Genomic DNA, 21,661 nt, shown 5'->3' with positions numbered 1-21,661 from the left:
CAAAAATTGATAAAGCAGTGGCACAAAGGGGATAAATTATCAAGGGAACGGGTTAAAAAGAGGTAAAAGAATGGCAAGAATTGGGCTAGAGGTAAAAAGGTCAAAAAATGCAAAAATGTGTTAAAGGTGACAAAATTTTGCAAAAATTTCCTGGCAAAGTAGTGAAAAGGGGTTAAAGAGTGGCAAAATGGCCAAAAGTGGCAAAACTTGATTTAAAAGAGGCAAAAATTCTCAAAATGGGTTAAGATTGGGGAAAAAAATGCAGAAATGGCCAGATGAAATGGAGAAAAGAGGTTTAAAAGTGTGAAAGATTAGTTGATATTGGTGCTGTATAACAATCAGAGATGGCCCCATTCTCTGGGATTTGAAAGAAAATACAAATACCAATACAATGATATTTCAATCAGACCAAAATATTTATTAGAGTTTTGTTTATTGGAAAGTCTACCTTTAAGTCTCCAACTGTTAAATGACCTGCAGTTTTGCAATTAGGAAATAATTTTATAGCATCTAAAATTTCTTGATTAGTCAAATCTGAGTTTATAGCATCGTGTGCCATCTTGCCTACAGTCATGGACGAAAGTATTGGCACCCCTGGAATTTTTCCAGAAAATACATCATTTCTCCCAGAAATTGTTGCATTTACAAATCTTTTTGGTATACACATGTTTATTTCCTTTATGTGCATTGGAACAACACAGAAAATCTGAAGAAAAAAGACAAAATTGACATAATTTTACACAAAACTCGAAAAATGGACCAGACAAAATTGTTGGCACCCTCAACTTCATATTTGGTTGCACACCCTTGGGAAAAAATAACTGAAACCAATCTCTTCTTATAACCACCAACAAGCTTCTTACACCTCTCAACTGGAATTTTGGACCACTCTTCTGCAAACTGCTCCAGGTCTCTCAGATTTAAAGGGTGCTTCTTGCAACAGCAGTTTTGAGATCTTTCCATAGGTGTTCAATGGAATTTAGATCTGGACTCATTGCTGGCCACTTCAGAACTCTCCAGCTTTGTCTCCAACCATTTCTTGGTGCTTTTTGAGGTATGTTTGGGGTCATTGTCCTGCTGGAACACCCATGACCTCTGACGCAGACCCAACTTTCGGACACTAGGTCCTACATTGCCGTCCAAAATTTTTTGATAGTCTCTAGATTTCATGATTCCTTGCACACAGTCAAGGCACCCAGTGCCAGAGGCAGCAAAATAACCCCAAAACATCCTTGAAGCTCCACCATGTTTGACTGTAGGTACTGTGTTCTTTTCTTTGTAGGCCTCATTCTGTTTTCTGTAAACAGCAGAATGACCTGCTTTTCCAAAAAGCTCTACCTTAGTCTCATCTGTCCACAAAATGTTCTCCCAGAAGGATTGAGGCTTACTCAGGTACATTTTTGCAAACTTCAGTCTGGCTTTTTTATGTCTCTTTGTCAGCAGTGGGGTTCTCCTCGGTCTCCTGTCATAGCGCTTCATCTCATTCAGATGACCACGTATGGTCCCAGCTGACACTTTTGCACCCTGAGTCTGCAAGACAGCCTGAATCTGTGTGGAAGTTGACCGAGGATGTTTATCCACCATTCCAACTATCCTTTGTTGCATTCTTTTGTCAATTTTTCCGTCCACGTCCAGGGAGATTAGCCACAGTTCCATGGTTATAAACTTCTTGATTATATTACGCACAGTGGACAGAGGAATTTCCAGATCTCTGGAGATGGTCTTGTAACCTTGAGATTGTTCATATTTTTATGAACAACATTTTTATGCTTTTGCCATGTACAGTTGCTGGTAATATTCCTTAAAACAGATGTTGATGCCTTTAGGGTCAACATTCATTTTTCCAGATTTTGACCTCATTTTATGAATGGTTCTGCTGGCCTGCAGGCCTCTAAGCTGCCGGGATAATAATTTATGGTGCTTATTTCCAAGTCCAAATTGTTTTTACTTTAATTGGAATAACTGATCATGCACCTGGTCAGATAAAATATATATATAAAAGTTATATATATATTTAAGTTATATTCATACTTCAATGTAAGGATGTTCTGTAGAAGGACAATAGGAGGTTCTATATATTGTTTCTAACTGCAACAGCAGATTTTTTTTTTTTTTATCTCCAAAAGGCACTTTAACTTTTTCCTTCTCATTGAAGACTCAAAAGAAATTACATGTCCTCTACACACGGCCTTAAAAGTTTCCCATGAGGTAGAGTCACTGACTGCTGAATTATCATTAGTTAAAAAACTCAGAGATCTTAGCAGACATAAACTGACTGAATGATGTGTTATAAAGCAGCCAAGGATGACAGCGCCAACTGTTGTGTTTTTTTATGATTGAAGTCAAGGACCAATGAGGTTGGAGAGTGGTCAGAAATTAAAATACTATAATACTTTGAAGAGATCAGATTAGAAATTAAACTAGAGTCTAGTAAAAATTTATCTATTCTTGAGAAAGACTTATGCCTTGGTGAAAAAAGGAATAATCCGTATCAGTAGGGTGCTGCAGTCTCCAGATATCGACTAGATTCATAGATAGCAGTAAATTCTTTATAGTCAATGCAGATGCAGGTAGTTGGGTTGTATGGGCCGACCTGTCCAAAAAAATTATCAAGCACACAATTAAAGTTGCCACTAATGACAATGTGTATGTCAGAGAGACTGGGTAGTAAATTCAATATCTTACTGAAGAAAGTTGGGTCATCGAAATTAGGAGCGTAAATATACAAAAGGGTAACATGGAATGAGTTAATACAGCCAGTCACCAAAATATATCTGCCATTTGGATCACTAACGGTAGAAATATGTCTAAATGGGACAGTTTTACAAATCAAAATTGCCACTCCCTGAGCTTTACTGGAAAAGGTGGATTGGAAGATCTGGTTAACCCAGGAACACCTTCCCACTGCGCAAAGACACGTTCAAACGTCTTTTCAATGTCATTTTTGAACGTCTAATTTTGGTCCCCTGAAGATGCAGACTGTTACTCCAGATGACGTCTATGGACAATTTTTCTACGTCATTTTTGAACGTCTAATTTTGGCGGCTAGTGAACGTCCATTAATGACGTCCACAGTACCTCCATACAGGAACTAACTGTTGTCTAAATGTGGTCTTTGTGGACGTCTTTTCTACATCAAATTTAAACTCACTGTGATGTTGGAGGAGTAGTGAACCCAAAATGCAGACCAGAACGACAAAGTTTAACAGATTGGTTAACAATTTCAGTGAAGGGAGGGGGTTCCAAGTGTAGGGGGTAGTGGCTACTGAGTGAGAGTGTTGCGGCTGGGCTGTGGTGAGGCACGGAGAGAGGCAGGATTTGTGGCGAGCTCAAACAAAGCACTGGAATTAATCATCAACAAGAAATCACAACAAATGAGAGAGAGCCTGAGAGCTGAGGTTACCACTGGTGAGAAGCTGGCAATACTGTGGAGCTGAGGTAAGTCTCTGCAGGCTTGATTGCAGAGCAGAGACAGGTGTGTCCAATCAGCCTCAGCGCACCTGGGGGAAGGGAGCAGCCTCAGAGAAGTGCTATCATTACCACTACTAAACAGTAGTCAGCATAACCCACAGTTAAGTTTGTAAAAATAATAGTAGCAAAATACAGCGAATAAGATTACCTTATCTTTGGTCTGTACCACAAATAAGAATAAAAATATAAAACAATAAACATTAAAGTGTGAACACCGTGGTAAAAATCCAACTGAACACAGAAAAAGTAAAGGGCTGACCAGATTCCCCTAATGAAAATCAAAAAATTAGTCCTGAGTGACCATTAAAACCTGTTAGGTTCTTGTTACAGAGCTGACCACCTAAGTGTCTCAAATTAAAGAGCTGATGACAACTGTAGCACTTTTAAGGTTTTATTTTCCATCCAAACCATGGTTTCTGTGTCAACAAAAACAAAGTAATAGGTTAACATAGGCTTTAAGTCAAACAATCAAGTTCCAATTTGTATAATTAACATAAAGTAGTAAAGAAAATGCAGTAAAACAGAGAAACAGTCTTACATTGTCAAGGATGCATGGCTGGTAAGTGGATGGAGATCAGAGAAACCTCTGCCTGACTGTGCTGGGCTTTTAATGCTGGCTGCTGGCACACCTGTGTGCCTGACACACCTGTCAGCAATTATTACTCCTGTCAGAGCTGTGCCATTATTGGCCACCAGATGCCGCCATTCTGACAGCATGAGAGAATTCACAACAGTGACTGTGAGCCTCCCTCCTCCACTTCTTTGTGGTGCATGCTTTAAATGCTCTGAGGCATGTGTCCTTATGAAGTCCTCAGTTGCCGTGTTATCAAATTGCATGACTCCATCCCCTCTTTTAGCTGAATCAGGTTTAGATGTTTGGCTGCATGTGTTCAGACCACATCTTCTTTTCCCTCCAAGTGAATTCAGTACAGCAGCTTGTATTGCTTGATAGATTTTGTATTCTTGAGGGATGTTTTGACCTTCTTCCCCTTCATGTTGAAGCAGGCCATTGGAGAACTTGTGAAGAGCTGGTGAATAACTTCATGGACTCTGTCCTTATGGTCCAACATGAGCTAGTTGCTGCAGCTGTTGAAAATGAAAAAAAGAAAAAAAGGAAAAGAAAAACAATTTACTGACACAACTTAAAGGTGCATTGTGTAGAATTTGGAATTTTAGTGACATCTAGCGCTCAGATTTTAGAATGAGCCGATCTGTTACCAAAACATCACATCACTAAGCGACGAGAGCCTGTGAAGACCAAAAAGGATCGTGAGCCGGACATCATTTACAGCAGTGACGAGGTGAGGGTTTATTCATTCATTTTTGTAAACATTATTTTTATAGATTATAAGTCAGTCTTCTTCTCCACTGCCTTCCAGGTAGTTTTCAGGGCTGGTGGGCAGGTTTGTATTTAAAAATCACGTTTCGCTCTTTCTGTCCCCAAAACGTTGCCGTAGACAATGTGGCGGTTCGTTATGTCAGCCTCTGCGAGGGCAACCCGGGGTAATGTAAATTTAAAAAGTTTCTAATTTTGTAAAAAGAAAACGAAAGTTTAAAGGGGATGATTGTGCACTTATTTTAACATAATTCACATAAATAAATAAACATTATATCCCATATACACCGTTTCTGTTCGGCGAAATGCAGCCAAATTCTACACACTGTACCTTTAAGGGTCACAGTGCAGGAAGTAAGACTTAAATATGTATTTTTTCATTTCAGTGTCAAAACTGTCCATGAATCAAATTTCATAAATCCCCACAAAGACATCCTATGATATTGATGAAGTAACTTTCGGATCAAAAGACATTTTATATGACTGTTATTTGTTGTTGTGTACGACAATGCTGGTTCACAGCTAAGCACATACACTTACGTCTAGCGGGGCGTCTCGCTCTCACTGGCCGGGGAAAGGTGCACGATCCGTGGGGGCGGGTATGATGAAGACTTGGTATGAAGTTGGACTCGCTAACAGCAACTTTTACACAGACGCACTCGGCATCTCCTTTCTCCTCAGAGCTTCCAAAGACTCTGCCATCACATCCCTGCTCTTCATCATCTATGTTGTTTTCCAGGTTAAAGTGCAGGACATATATTTTGATCGGTTTCCTGACTGCGTGCACGTGCCCATTTGTGTGGAGATGCTGAACTATGATACACCAAAGCATAAAAAGCTGCTGATAAAAACACTTAACTGTGTCTCCCAGTGTGGTGTTACTTACTCTACAGTATAAAATCTGCTTTCTGAATAAAATAATGTTAACATGTCTCCCAGTTGAGAATTTCACCACACTGGCATTCATGACTTAGTATCCGCCATTAACGTTTGAGTTTTCTGTAAATTTGGCTAGCTGGGCTGAGCTAGTACTTGTTAGCGTTCGCCATCTTTGTTTACCCCTACAAAACCGCAAAAGGTGGACACTGGTTTGCAACGACTGTTAATGACATTACAGAACAGAAAAGGTAACCTGCAGTCAAATATACTTACCTTTAACTTAATCTTGTACTTTAACGGCCCGACCAAGTCTGTGTGTCTGCTGTGTCTGCGGCGCAAGCTTCCAGTTTAACAAAAGACATACGTCATTTTTCCTGCCAATAGCTTCACGCCTCCGCAGATTAGCTTCTGTCACTCTGCTTGTGAGCAGTTACCTTAATAGCTGAGGTTGCCTGAGAAGATGTTTGTTTTATTTTCAGCAAATATATTTATATGTGTGTAAGAAGAAAAATGCTGAGGTGAGCAGTATATCGAATAATGTCAATTTCATGCGCTTTTTAATTTATGTCAATATTCTGCACCTGACGTTCATGTCCACAAGACGCTGAAAAAAAACGAGTACCCAAGGGTTCAAATATTGAACTGCATATCAATGTCCAGGAGAGGTCGCACTTTGACGTCCACTACTTGATTTGGAGGTCAGAATGACGTGCAGATTGGGTCCTGGACTGACCGACTTGATTTAGACCAGATCTGCACGTCCTGTGGTCGTCCAGTGTTTAGTGGGTTACTACCTTTTATGGGTCTAATATGTGTTTCCTGTAGGTAATGTCAGCAGACTGAAATGTGTATTAAATAGAGCAGCATTACTCAACCCTGCTCAACCAAAGAGCCAAATTGTTGAAAAATACCTTTGTAAGAGTCACAATCTAAGTGGTGAAAAGTGGCAAAAATGGGTTAAAGTGGCAATAAAAATAAGTCAAAGGGGCAAAAATGGTCAAAAAGCTGCAAAAAAGGGTGAAAAGGGGCAAAATCTGCATAAAAAGCCAAATAGTGGATGAAAAGTGACAAAAATGGGGGAGAAAAAGTGACAAAAAAGGACCGAAAGTGGCAAAATGTAGGTGAGAAGTGACCAAAAAAATGTGTTACAGGTGGCAAAAAAGGACAAAAAGTGGTAAAAACATGACAAAAAATGAGTGGAAAATGACTAAAATGGGCAAAATGCAGCCAAAGGTGGGAGATTGGGCAAAAAACAGCAAAGAGTGGCAAAAATTGGGGGGAAAAAGTGGCATTTAATGGCAAAAGGCAGCTTAAATGGGTGAAAAGTGGCAAGAAGGGGGAAAAACTGCAAATAGTAAAAAGCAGGATAAAAGAGTCAAACACCGGACAATAAGAAGTGACAAAGTGGGCTTAAAGCAGTAAAAAATGATTAAAAGTGGAAAATAAGGGAAATGAAAATATGAAGACAAATTTAAAAGTTGACAAATAAAGCCGACTGTATAAATGTGGGAAACAAACTGATTAATGTGACTTTCAATGGATAATTTCTGAGGTCATAGTTTCCCTTTATTTAAGGTTTTCTGGGGGAATAAAATTTCAAATGAAGACATAAAAGAGCCACAAATCATCACAAAAGAGACACACGTTGAGTATGACTGAAACAGAGTTAAAACAATACTGGGGGCCTCTGCTCCTCCCTTAAAAATGTCCAAATGGTCCAAAATAATGCCAGTAAATTAAGTGAAAAATAATGCTAATTAATGGGGAAATTAAGGTTCAAAAATACACTAAAATGCAGAGAAATCTGTAATGTTCTTGTGTTTCAAATACATGGGCCAGACGTGGCCATCGAACAGGCCGGGTGGATCTGGCACCGTGTAGTTCCTAGAGCACCTCCTCTTTTTGCATTCTTCATATGGGATGGAAATAAAGTAATGTTGGTTCAGCACGTCGATCAAAGGTTCGTAGGTGTAAAGCAGAAAGCCTTCCACAATAAGGATGTGAGTCTCCTCCTCCTTAGTGTCAGACTTTGGGACGATCTCAGTGTCCAGGGTGTTATTAACGCCATGAGATTTCTCAAACTTTCTAGGGGCCCTAAATCCCTGGCTACGCCCCTGGCTGGGTCCCAGAAAGCTCCACATTTATCCCCCCTAAAGGCAGCCTTGTCTGGACATGAGTATTCCTGACTGTGAACGGCTGTTCAACCACCTTCAGGGACAGTGGGGGTCCCCGGTCTCTGGCACCTTTATTGTGGGGGTCTCTGGCTAAAAAGGTTGAGCACCCCTGGGCTAAGTGGTCGTATTTTATGGTCGTTGTTGTTCCATCCTCCCACATCCAGAGAAGTGAATGGCCTTTAAGGAAACCATACATTCACACCGACGCTGATGAAGCTGTTAGATCCCACCTGGTGTGGTGCTCGTGCTTTCATGGGGGTTGACTACCTCCTCCTACAGGTACGCCTCGTCCTCTTCATCTCTGTGACGCTGAGATTTCTCCGGGGGGGGCGGGGCTGAGGGAGCTACGTGTTGCTGCGCAGCAACACTGAAGAAGAGAGGGTGGAAGGAATTTCCTCTCAGAGGGAGAAGGATGAGGAACAATGCTAACGCCAGCTGAAACCTGCTGTTAGAACAGAGCGTGTACATGAAGCCTAACTGTGGAAAACTCGACAGGAGCAGAGAGAACCAGGCTGCTTCAGCTAAAAACCCCGAGGAGGGACGTCGATGTTATTGTGAAGAACGGCTGTATCTGAATACAGAGGAGACATCGTATTAGCGCCGACCCTCCTCATCCTCTTCATCACGCCAAGTCCCCCTGGATCCATCTACCCTGAGACCAGCCTGTCTGGACCCCATGGAGGAGGCTTTGTCTCCACGTTTAGCAGATGAAATCCAAACTTGGCTGATGACTGCAGTCTTCTGTCTGCTGAGCTGATCACAGAGTTTTCTGGGAATTGTCCTCTCTGAAGTAGGTAGGCAGCCTGTTCTGCTTCTTTACATCTCTTATTGTTGTCTGTGGGGAGAGAATGTTCCTGAATGATGGAGGCTGATGCCTTCTGAAGTCCCCAGGTTAACTTTTTAAAAACAGAGGAAATCAGAAGTTTTTAAGACACCAATTTATGAGAGCAGACTCGAAATACAGTTAAGGTATAAATTATAACCCTATTCTTAAAAGATATAGTTCAGGGGTGTCAAACTGCAGGGGCCGGATTCTGGATTGAGGTCTAAGCTGAGGGCCTAACAGGTGTCAGCATTTAACCCTGTAAATTTTCACCAGTAATAAAATATGAAAAAAAGCATTGATATTAAGGTCTTTTGAAATTCAAGCCAAAACGATAAGTTTAAAGCTCAAGAAAATCATTTTAAAAGTGTGATAAAAGGTCAAAACACAAAATTAAAATGTAAAAAACTGGACAGTCAAAATATGAGAAAATTCAAAATCATGAGTTTAAAAGTCAAAATATGACTTGTAGACTTGAGAAATGTTGAAATATAGGACTACACAGCCAAAGTTAGGGGTTAAAATGGTCAAAATATGAGGGAAAAAAATGAAAAGATATGACTAAACATTCAAAACTGTGACTCTTAAAGAGAAAATATGATATAAAATGTTAAAAACATGATTTTATAAGGTTAAAGTATGGAATTAAAAGTAAATTAATAAGTTTGAGTCATAATTTTCAGAAACATGAAATTATAGCACCAGTTTTCTTCTCCAATATTCCTGCTTTTTATCTCTTGTTTCGCTCTTGACTTCTTCAGATTTTGATGAGTTTCTTTCTTCTGAGTTTACATTTTCATACTGGTGAAAATCTGCAGACCTCGTACTGGAGGGCCAGTTTTAATGTAAACATGCTATGATCTTGTGGGCCGGATAATACTGTACCACAGGCCAGATTTGGCCCCCGGGCCTTGAGTTTGACACCCCTGAGTCCTGAGAAGGGGAAATATTTTACATGTCTCCACTGACAAGTTGTTCTCATGTACAACCCTATTTTCTAAGAACCTCGGACGCTTTGTAAGATAGAAAGAAAATATAGTGATTTGTGGGGCACATCAGTGTTAATTTTGGCAGCTATTTTTAATTTTAGTCTTAGTCTTTAGATGAAATGCTTTTAGTTTTAGCCCCATTTTAGTAATTTCTACCCTTTTTTATTTTTGTCTAGTTTTAGTTCATAAAAGTCCTCACATTTTAGTCTTTACTTTTAGTCCAAGCATTTATTTTCTTGCGTAAATCTGGTACCAAATCATGGTAGTGTGTTCTCTGCACTCTGCCTAACCTGGGGTCCCTGCTTTCTACAGCTGAGAGGCAGAATAGATACAGATGCATTGTTTTTTGACAGATTTACCCACAGTGGAGAAATGTCATGGATTTTGAATGCCCAACAAAAACTACATTACATTTTAGTCTAGTTTTAGTCATCTTAACGAAAACTAAACGTAGTTTTTGTCGGTTTTAGTCATCACAGATCTATTTTTGTTAGTCTAGTTTTTGTTAGTTTTTGTCATGGAAAAAAGGCTGTTGACAAACATTTTAGTTGTAGCTTTAGTCAACAAAATTATCACTGGGGGCACTGAAACCTCACATTGTATTCTAAAAAAGATAATTGAAATATCAAATGTTCAAATTGTTTAACCCTCCTGCTGTCTTTGGGTCAATTTGACCCGATTCTAAAAATTAAAATATCATAACTTTGGTATTCTTCCATATAAATGCCTGAAAATGACATGGATGACTCCACGCTATGCTCTTTGCAAGTTAAATTAATTTTGAATAATTCTGTTGAACTATATGTGTTTAACAAAAATGTATAGCATCTCTTGTCTTCCTGGGTCAATTTGACCTGTGAAGACAACAGATGCCATTTTTTGCTGCCATTGAAAAAATGGAAATGGTTTTGAAACAATATTCTTACAAAACTTTTTTACATATACCTATCCCTTATATTCCATCAAATTGTGTGCCTCAGATCATAACAATTGTTTAAAAATTCAGAATTTCTGCTTTTTTAACTAAAAAATTAGATATCTTTTTATGTAAATGAGGTCTATTATAGCGTAAATAAAAAACAAATGTGAAATATATGTCAATGTGTTGGAAACAAGTTTACTGAAAAGATGAAACAAAAAAAATATAGTAACAATTTTGTACCTCATACTTTATAAGCAGTCAGATAAAGCTGGGTCAATTTGACAGGTGCATGGAAAAATGGGAAGACAATATGACAGTTAATTATTTTTTTGGGCAATCCCAACAGATATGATGTCTCATGTTTAAAATAAAAGTTTGGACAGGTCCATCTTTACCACTCTCACACCTCTTCTAACAAACTTTGATAGTATGGGGACTGAGAACATCAGTTTTTATGGTTTTAAAAAAGAATGTTGTCCCATACTTGATTTAAATATCTGATTTTGACCTAAAGTAAATGTTCTTATTTAATCTAGTCCATTTTTATTGTTTTAGTGAGTAATTAAAATGCTTTTATATTTTTAAGTAAATCAAACTTGTATTTCCCTGATGTGAAACAAAATAACTTTAAATTACACTTCACTAGGCCCCGCCCCCTTGGTGACTGTTGCTATGCCTGTGGAGCTTTTGCAAGCCCTGTATTGAATATGGTATTTGTGGTATTTCAAAGGAAATATCACATTTATTGGAAAAAATTGTTCTGAATATCTTAGAAGCAGACAGAAACATCTATAACATGGTTGTGAAAGCTACATTCACACCTTTAATGACAAGTAGTGCTAGCATTAGCCAGCATTTACCTTTGGTTGATACATGAAAGTGTTGGGCAAGCTACTTGAAGAGTGTAGCTAAGCTGCCAGTTATTCAACAAAAGAATTAGTGTCTCTACACTACATCTCTGTAGGGTGTAGCTATAGTGTGGAGACACTATAGCTACACCCTACAGAGATGTAGCACGCTAAGCAACTGCGACATCACAAAAGTGGTGCTACATTGAAGCTCCCACCAAACACCCAATGTCATTTAGAAGTTTTTTGTTTTCAGGCTAAATGTAGTCGGTCCGTCATGGCCTTAATTTAGTCAAAACATAATCGTAGGAAATTAGGCTATGTTTTGTCTGTCAGATTTGATCCAAATTTAGCCCCATAATAGCCTAGTTATTTTAAAGATGACCATATTACGGCGATGTCTTTATAGAGACGTCTTTTCAACGACCTGGAAATTACAGCTTTTCACCTTTCACTTTCCAAAACCTTTCACATTTCATTAATGTCTTTTCACCTAATTTTTGCTGGGTGGGCTATTTTCAATTATTATTATTATTATTATTATTAGCATAGTAATTTCAAGCTTTGTTTGTCAGTGCTAACTCTGTTGCCCAGGTTTACTTTGGTTAGTCTTGCTTATTTTAGTAGGAACCTCATTCCATCAGCGTGGCTCATTTAAGTCTCAGCTGAGTAACCATGGTTACTTCGACTTCAGAGCTAGCCTTTCCCAGAAGAGGGTTAAGTGTCGAGCTTAATCTAGCTGTGCTTTGAAAAAAGTCAGCTGAAACTGGTACGCCACCTAAGGTTCTGGGTTAATCAGGGGTCCATTCTCTGGGTTTATCAGGGGTCCACTCTCTGGGCTTATCAGGGTCCATTCTCTGGGTGTATCAGGGGCCCATTCTCTGGGTATATCAGGGGTCCATTCTCTGGGTTTATCAGGGTCCATTCTCTAGGTTTATCAGGGGCCCATTCTCTAGGTTTATCAGGGTCCATTCTCTGGGTTTATCAGGGGCCCATTCTCTAGGTTTATCAGGGGTCCATTCTCTGGGTTTATCAGGGGCCCATTCTCTAGGTTTATCAGGGGTCCATTCTCTGGGTATATCAGGGGCCCATTCTCTGGGTATATCAGGGGTCCATTCTCTGGGTTTATCAGGGTCCATTCTCTGGGTTTATCAGGGTCCATTCTCTAGGTTTATCAGGGGCCCATTCTCTAGGTTTATCAGGGTCCATTCTCTGGGTTTATCAGGGGCCCATTCTCTAGGTTTATCAGGGGTCCATTCTCTGGGTTTATCAGGGGCCCATTCTCTAGGTTTATCAGGGGCCCATTCTCTAGGTTTATCAGGGTCCATTCTCTGGGTGTATCAGGGGCCCATTCTCTGGGTATATCAGGGGTCCATTCTCTGGGTGTATCAGGGGCCCATTCTCTGGGTATATCAGGGGTCCATTCTCTGGGTGTATCAGGGGCCCATTCTCTGGGTATATCAGGGGTCCATTCTCTGGGTGTATCAGGGGCCCATTCTCTGGGTTTATCAGGGGTCCATTCTCTGGGTGTATCAGGGGCCCATTCTCTGGGTTTATAAGGCATTCTCTGAGTTTATCAGGGGTCCATTTTCTGGGTTTATCAGGGTCCATTCTCTGGCTGTATCAGGGTCCATTCTCTAGGTTTATCAGGGGTCCATTCTCTGGGTTTATCAGGGGCCCATTCTCTAGGTTTATCAGGGTCCATTCTCTGGGTTTATCAGGGTCCATTCTCTGGGTTTATCAGGGGCCATTCTCTAGGTTTATCAGGGTCCATTCTCTGGGTTTATCAGGGTCCATTCTCTAGGTTTATCAGGGTCCATTCTCTGGGTTTATCAGGGTCCATTCTCTGGGTTTATCAGGGTCCATTCTCTGGGTTTATCAGGGTCCATTCTCTGGGTTTATCAGGGTCCATTCTCTGGGTGTATCAGGGGCCCATTCTCTAGGTTTATCAGGGGTCCATTCTCTGGGTTTATCAGGGGCCCATTCTCTGGGTATATCAGGGGCCCATTCTCTGGGTGTATCAGGGGCCCATTCTCTAGGTTTATCAGGGTCCATTCTCTGGGTTTATCAGGGTCCATTCTCTGGGTTTATCAGGGTCCATTCTCTGGGTTTATCAGGGTCCATTCTCTGGGTTTATCAGGGTCCATTCTCTGGGTATATCAGGGTCCATTCTCTGGGTTTATCAGGGTCCATTCTCTGGGTTTATCAGGGTCCATTCTCTGGGTCTATCAGGGTCCATTCTCTGGGTTTATCAGGGTCCATTCTCTGGGTTTATCAGGGTCCATTCTCTGGGTTTATCAGGGTCCATTCTCTGGGTTTATCAGGGTCCATTCTCTGGGTTTATCAGGGTCCATTCTGTGGGTTTATCAGGGTCCATTCTCTGGGTTTATCAGGGTCCATTCTCTGGGTTTATCAGGGTCCATTCTCTGGGTCTATCAGGGTCCATTCTCTGGGTTTATCAGGGTCCATTCTCTGGGTTTATCAGGGTCCATTCTCTGGGTGTATCAGGGGCCCATTCTCTAGGTTTATCAGGGTCCATTCTCTGGGTTTATCAGGGTCCATTCTCTGGGTTTATCAGGGGTCCATTCTCTGGGTTTATCAGGGTCCATTCTCTGGGTTTATCAGGGTCCATTCTCTGGGTGTATCAGGGGCCCATTCTCTGGGTTTATAAGGCATTCTCTGAGTTTATCAGGGGTCCATTTTCTGGGTTTATCAGGGTCCATTCTCTGGGTTTATCAGGGTCCATTCTCTAGGTTTATCAGGGCCCCATTCTCTGGGTTTATCAGGGGTCCATTCTCTAGGTTTATCAGGGGTCCATTCTCTGGGTGTATCAGGGGCCCATTCTCTAGGTTTATCAGGGCCCCATTCTCTGGGTTTATCAGGGTCCATTCTCTGGGTTTATCAGGGTTTCACTCTCTAGGCCATTTAAAGGCTCAGGAAACCTTTTCAGCCGTTTTGAGTTCATTAGCTGCTTAGGGCGGACACCATGACTTTCCAATATTGAACTTTTTCACAATATTCTAATTTTCTGAGATACTGAATTTTGGGTTTTCATTTTCTGTAAGCCATAAACAACATTTCAAGAAATAAAGGCTTGAAATACTTCACTGTATGTGTATTGAGTCTATATAATATATGGATTTCCCTTTTTAAAGTGAGTGACAAAAATTTTTAAACTTTTTCATGATTTTCTATTTTTTTGAGATCTATCTGTCAGTCTAATAAAAAGGATAAAAATGATCTGTGAGGGTAAGTAAGTATGGCATCTATCCATTTAAATTGATTTAATTTCCCTTTATTTGGCTTTTTTCTGGCTGTGCCTGTTTTGGGCTCACTGTCTCTTCCCTTTTGTCTTTCTGTATTTTCACGTGTCCAGTCATGACAGGCCAGGCTTTAGGGACGAAGGCTCACATGGATGATAGCGCTGCTATCCGCATCAATGTAGGAGGCTTCAAGAAACACCTCCAGTCTGACACCCTATCTCGGTTCCCTGACACGAGGCTTGCCCGCTTACTCCACTGCCAGTCCAAAGAGTCCATCCTAGAGCTGTGTGATGATTACGATGACATCGAGAAAGAGTTTTACTTTGACAGGAACCCAGCACTCTTCCCCTATGTGTTGAATTTCTACAACACTGGTCGGCTGCATTTCATGGCTGAATTATGCATCTTCTCCTTCAGTCAGGAGATCGAATACTGGGGCATCAACGAGTTCTTCATTGATTCATGCTGCAGCAGCACCTATCAAGATAAGAAGATGGACCAGAAGAAAGTGGACTGGGAGGACAGGAGTGATGAAGGCAGCACTACTTCCTCTTTTGATGAACTGTTGGAGTTCTACAGCGATGCAACCAAGTTTGACAAACAGCTGCTGGGGAGCACAAGAAGGCGCTTTTGGTTAATCCTGGAGAACCCAGGTTATTCCGTGGCCAGCCGCATCATCAGCACTTTCTCCATCCTGGTGGTGCTCAGCTCTATCACCACGATGTGCATGAACAGCATGATTGAGTTCAGTCTGTTTGACAGTGAGGGACAACCCAAAGAGGACCCTCATTTTGAGACAGTGGAGTACTTTGGCATTGCCTGGTTCACTCTGGAGCTGGCCGTCAGGTTTGTGGTCGCACCAGATCTTCTTCATTTCTTCGAGCATCCATTGAATTTGATAGATCTGGTGTCCATACTTCCATTTTACCTGACGCTTCTTATAAACCTGGTGGCCGAGAGCAGCCCTGCACTAGCCAACCTTGGACGTGTTGCACAAGTGTTGAGGCTGATGAGGATTTTCCGTATCCTGAAGTTGGCTCGCCACTCTACTGGATTACGCTCACTGGGGGAAACTCTTAGGAACAGCTGCAAGGAGGTGGGCCTGCTTCTTCTCTACCTGGCTGTAGGTGTGTCTTTCTTCTCCGTCGTTGCCTACACAGTTGAGAAAGAGGATAGCGAGGATCTCTCCACCATACCAGCGTGCTGGTGGTGGGCCACCGTCAGCATGACCACCGTCGGGTACGGAGACGTGGTGCCGTTGTCGGTTGCAGGCAAGCTCACAGCCTCAGCGTGCATCCTTGCTGGTATCTTAGTTGTTGTGCTTCCAATAACTCTGATTTTCAACAAATTTTCTCTCTTCTATAAAAAGCAAAAACAGCTAGAGATCGCAATGAGAGGCTGTGATTTTGATGAGGGAATAAAACAGGTGCCCTCTGTCAACCTGAGGAATTATTATGCACACAAAGTCAAATCCCTCATGGCCAGCTTGTCTAACATGAGCCGCAGTTCTCCTAGTGAACACAGTCTCAATGAGTCTATACACTAAAACGGTCAGACCAAGTATAGAAAAGACCTTATGGTTGGAAGACAGGGTTCATTCAGCGCTGATATCAGTCTCAATGAGTCTATACACTAAAACGGTCAGACCAAGTATAGAAAAGACCTTATGGTTGGAAGACAGGGTTCATTCAGCGCTGATATGAGTGCAGGAGTGTCCGGATTATTTAGCATCTAGGAACAATTCGCTGCTGCGTAGCTCAGATCACCGAGAGCAGGGATGTCAGACTCAATTACAGCAGGGGTCGAATTGTGAATTTGGGTCTAACCTGAGGGCCTAACCGGGTCAAACTTTCCTAAAAACTGACAACCTCATCTTCACCATTAAGGAATTATAGGAAAAAATGTAACATTGATGATAAATGATCTTGTGATTTAAAAAAGTCAAAAGTTAAATTCCTGATTCTTAACAGTTAAAGTACTAAATAAAATTCAAAATCATGAGTTTGAAAGGTCAAAATATGAGATAAAATTCAAAAGTATATTTGTTAAATGTCAAAAAAGGGGATGAAATTCAAAACCATGAGTTGAAAAGGTTAAAAGATGAGATTAAAAAAAAATGAATATTCTGAATGGAAAAGGTCAATATTTGAGATTAAAAATTATATTTAGGAGTTGAAAAGATCAACATCTGAGAAAAAAATTTTAATAAAAGAGTTTAGAAGGTGAAAATATGAGATAATATTAAAAATCAAGAGTTTTAAAGATCAAAATATAAGGTAAAATTCTAAATTATGAGTTTTTAATGTCAAAATGCGAGAAAAAAATTAAAAATACTGAGTTTTATAGGCCCAAAGATTAGACTAAAATTTAAGATTTTAAATCAAAAGGTTTATATTTGGGCTTGAAATTCAAATTAAGGTGTTGAGAATGTCAAAATGTAAAATCAAATTCAAAACCAAGTGTTTAAAAGGTCAAAAGATGAGATTAAAAAAAATTAATATTTTGAATGGAAAAGGTCAATATTTGGGATTAAAAATTATATTTAGGAGTTGAAAAGGTCAACATCTGAGAAAAAAATTCTAACTCAAGAGTTTAGAAGGTGAATATATCAGATAAAATTCTACATCATGAGTTTTTAGTGTCAAAATATGAGAAAAAAAATTCAAAACAGCCCAAAGAAGAGACAAACATTTAAGATTTTAAATCAGAAACATTTTATTTGGGATTAAAATTCAAAGTTAGGAGTTGAAAATGTCAAATGTAAGATAAAATTCAAATTCATGAGTTTAAAAAGTCAACATATGACTTAGAAATAAAATTGTGAATCTTAATTGTCAAAATATGATATAAAAGACAAAACCATGATTTTAAAAGGTCAAAACTAAAACTTTAAGTCAATTGAATTTTATATTTACAAATTATATTTAAGAGTTGAAAAGGTCAACATCTGAAAAAAAAACTCTAAATCATGAGTGTAGAAGGTGAAAATATGAGATTAAAATAAAAATCAAGAGTTTTAAAGGTCAAAATATGAGATAAAATTCAAAATAATGAGTTTTCATGAGTTTTTAATTTCAAAATATGAGAAAAAATTAAAAACAACCCAAAGATGAGACAAAAATTTAAGATTTTAAATCAGAAAGGATTTTTTGGGGGGGGGGGGGGGGTTAAAATCAAAGTTAGGAGTTGAAAATGTCAACATCTAAGGAGAAAATTTGAAATCATGAGTTTAGGAGGGGAAAATTCTAGATTATAATGAAAATCAAGAGTTTTAAAGGTCAAAATATGAGATAAAATTCTTAATCATGAGTAATTACTGTCAGAATATAAGAAAAAAAAAATTAAAACAGCTCAAAGATAAGACAAAAATTTAAGGTTTTAAATCAGAAAGGTTTATATTTGGGATTAAAATTAAAAATTAGGAGTTGAAAATGTAAAAATGTAAAATAAAATTCATCTATATAAAAATCAAAATATGAGTTAAAATTAAAATTGTGGATCTAAATTGTCAAAATATGAGACAAAAGTCAAAATCATGATTTCAAAAGGTCAAAATATGACATAAAAATTAAAAACCAAAACTTTGGTTTTGACGTTTTTCAAAATTGTGAGATGCAAATTAGAAAATATGAATGAAAATGAAAATGTATTTTCCCACATTCCTGACTTTTTATCAAATGATTTTAAGTCTTTACTCTTTCTAATTCTTCTGACTTAACAAGGATATTTTCAATCATTAAGGTTAAGTTAACATTGTTATACTGGAGGAAATGTACAGACCTCATACTGGTGGGCCAGTTATGTATTTATTTATTTAGCATTTATTTGACATGGACACAGTAACATTGATGCTGTGATATTTAATCATACACAGGTCCAGATGCACTGCTTTAAGTGTTTATAGCAAAGTGCTAATTTTCAACACCAGTCCGTGTGTTATGATAAAAGTATGCTCTGGTAGGCCGGGTATAACTGTGCCACGGGCCTTGAGTTAGACACCCTTGACCTAGAGTGTCAGTGCAACAAAAAGCAAGCAAATGTTATGGACAGTGGGATTTAAGTGGAACTAAACAGGTCAAAATTTGATCACACAGGATGAAAAACAGAGTAAGGGATTTTGTTCACAGTGCTGAGTGGTGTCAAACTGTTGTCAACCCCATCTGTAAATGTTCTGGTCTGAAAGTAACTCCAGCTGTATCTCCTCTGAAAATGTCCGTGTGTTTTTGCTATCTTGCAACAAGATAACTCCAGATATGTTATTAAAGCAAACTGTGTCAGAAAAAATCCACTGTGTCTTATTGGTTTACAGAAAAGATTAGGGATGGGTTTCAAAAATATTCCAAGATTTGAATGTGTCAGAGCACATAAGATGTGGATGATCAGCACAGAAACATTTCAGCAACTTTTAAAAAATGCAAATGTCCATCCATTTTCTATAGCGCTTATCCCGTTGGGGATGGCAGGAGGACTGGAGCCTATCCCAGCTGTCATTGGGCGAGAGGCGGGGTACACCCTGGACTGGTTGCCAGTCAATCACAGGGCTGATGAATAGAGACAGACAACCAGGCTCGCTCACACTCACACCTACAGCTGATTTAGAGTCAACAATTAACCTAACTAGCATGTTTTTGGTGGCGGGAGGAAGCTGGAGAGAACCCACGCATGCACTGTGAGAATATGCAAACACGGAAGTGAATCAAGAACTTTCTTACTGTGAGGCAACAGCGCTAATCCCTGCACCACCGTGTCACCCCCCAAACAAATTTGACAAATCTAATTTGAAGACAAGTCATGATGATATGAGAACCAAGTCACAGCCAAGTTTTGGAAATGGAGCCAGTGCTGCTGTGAAAAAACCTGCTCTTCCTTTATTGACTACATTTACAGCAGAAATGCCTTTTTATTTATTTAGTTATTTTTTAATCTTTTTATTGAACTGTTTAACTTTTATAACAGCATCACAATAGAAATCAAAACAGTTCATGGTAAAGGTACATCAGGCACAAACACAAATATATATTTTTAAAAAACAAATGTAAAATACACCTACAGGGAAATAAAAAAATAAAAAGAGTAACAACTAGAGCGCAGACCTTCCAATAGGGAGATAGGGTACAAAATCCTTAAATCCTTAAAAAAAAATCCTGGATCCAGACGGTGATCCGATCACTCCCAAAATCTAATCAGTTCTTCCTTATGCCATTTTTGACATTTCCTGAAAATGTCATCAAAATCTGTCCAGAACTTTTTGAGTTATGTTGCAAACAAACTAACAAACCCTGCTGATCACATAACCTCCTTGGTGGAGATATTAACATTTTAAAAAGTACATATATTTAAATAAACTGGGGGGGGGGGGGCAGACACTGGGATTTGGAGTCAAACGTTCAGGGACCTCAGGCCTAATTCTTGGATGTAAAATTTTGTTCAAAGTAAGTGAGGAAAGGCTTCCAAACTTTAAGAAATACCTGTTTTGAGCCCCTAGTGGAGTGTCTAAGCTTCTCAAGTTTGAGATGAGACGTCACACTCTCCACCCATTTACTGTGTGATGGATATCTGGTAGATTTCCAGTTAATCAAGACTAAACAATACACAAATAATGACAGAAAGGCTAAGGCATTGCATTGTAAGTTCATCCTGTAAGTTCAAGCCCCCCAGGGACCACTCATAATGCAATGACTGGGTCTGGATGTATCTCCTTATTACAGAGAACGTTTCAAAGATGCCCGACCAAAATGAAACCAGATTTGGGCAGCTCCAAAAAGAATGGTAAAGCGTGTCTTCATCCTGATGGCAATGGGAGCAGGTCTTACCTAATCCTGGGAACATCTTTGCTAGTCTGCCCCAACAAAAATGAAGTCTATGTTTTACCTTGAATTGTAATAAACTGTGTCTAATGCATATTGATGAAGAGGGAATTTTTGAAATGGCAGACTGCCATGTTTCATCTGAAATTTCAGTCCCAAAGTCCTCGGCCCACTGTTCCTTAAGGAAAGTCAAAGAAGGAGCAGTCATGTCTTTCTGTTTAAGAAACGCCTGTTTGAAGGCTAAACTTAAAAAATAATGGGTATCGATTACACATGTCTTTATTGTAACCCTCTGAACAGGGCTGAGTTGGTTTTAATAATTCTTCAGTTTTGTTGAGATTAAGGCCAAGAGCCGTTTTGTTATTCCAAGCTGATTTTAACATGTTTGAATGTAAAACAGCATGTAGTGCATTAAGCCTGTGTCTTATACAAAAGCCAGGGCCTTTTATTCATGCCTAGCAGCATCTCGGTTCTCTAAATTGAATTGTCTTTGCTTCTTGATCTTACAGGAAGCCTTTCCACACCTGGCGTCAGTGGTGAGAAAAGTGGGTATGTACTATATGCGGTGCATAGGGGCGCCAAGTTAGGGGGCGCCAAACCGATGGGGGGAAATTATTTCGAGTCGGCATTTTCTGTATTTAACAGCTGATTGTGCATGTGTAAATGATATGACCAATAACAGAGACATGTCACTGATTAGGTGCCCCTCCGCTCCTTCACCTCCCCTCCTCATGCCCCACCCCCCCCCCCCACACACACACACACACACACACTATAGGCGCTGCTGTGTGCGCCCCCTCAAGCATGCGAATGCTTTCATTTGAATCTCTGATGACAGGGAGCTAAAGATAACCTGACACGCCAGATAGATTTGTTTTAGTGATGTGCGATACCACTGATTTCCTTTCCGATCCGATAACAAGTCAAATTCAGGCTGGTATCGCCGATACTGATCCAATACCGATACTTGCCGTGAATTCTTAATCTTATTTTGATTCAGCTATGTGTGTAGACTCTTAAAACAGCCTACACTAAAACTAAAGAATTAATAGTTTTCATACGCTTGCCATTATATATGAAAAGTTATGTGATTCATTGAAATTGCAAGTAAAGTACATAATTGAATGAAAATAAAATAAATGTCATAAT

General features: G+C 39.5%; 2 protein-coding genes across 5 annotated transcripts in view; both read left to right on the top strand.

Annotated features, from left to right (window-relative positions):
* Positions 1–21,661, top strand: part of LOC121513254 (NLR family CARD domain-containing protein 3-like) — a 945,231-nt gene that overhangs the window by 29,186 nt on the left and 894,384 nt on the right. The gene's annotated exons all lie outside the window — the stretch shown is intronic.
* LOC121513260 (potassium voltage-gated channel subfamily S member 2-like) lies at positions 14,821–16,251 on the top strand. The gene has a single exon (XM_041792878.1). The coding sequence runs from the start codon at positions 14,821–14,823 to the stop codon at positions 16,249–16,251; it is 1,431 nt and encodes a 476-aa protein (XP_041648812.1).

Source organism: Cheilinus undulatus, linkage group 8, assembly GCF_018320785.1.
Source record: "Cheilinus undulatus linkage group 8, ASM1832078v1, whole genome shotgun sequence".
Classification (NCBI taxonomy): Eukaryota; Metazoa; Chordata; class Actinopteri; order Labriformes; family Labridae; genus Cheilinus; species Cheilinus undulatus.
The sequence above is the reverse complement of the archived record's forward strand: the minus strand, read 5'-3'. Positions and strand labels throughout refer to the sequence as shown.

Excerpts from the sequence above, each read along its gene's own strand:
- LOC121513260 (XM_041792878.1), top strand. The coding sequence starts at position 14,821 with ATGACAGGCCAGGCTTTAGGGACGAAGGCTCACATGGATGATAGCGCT.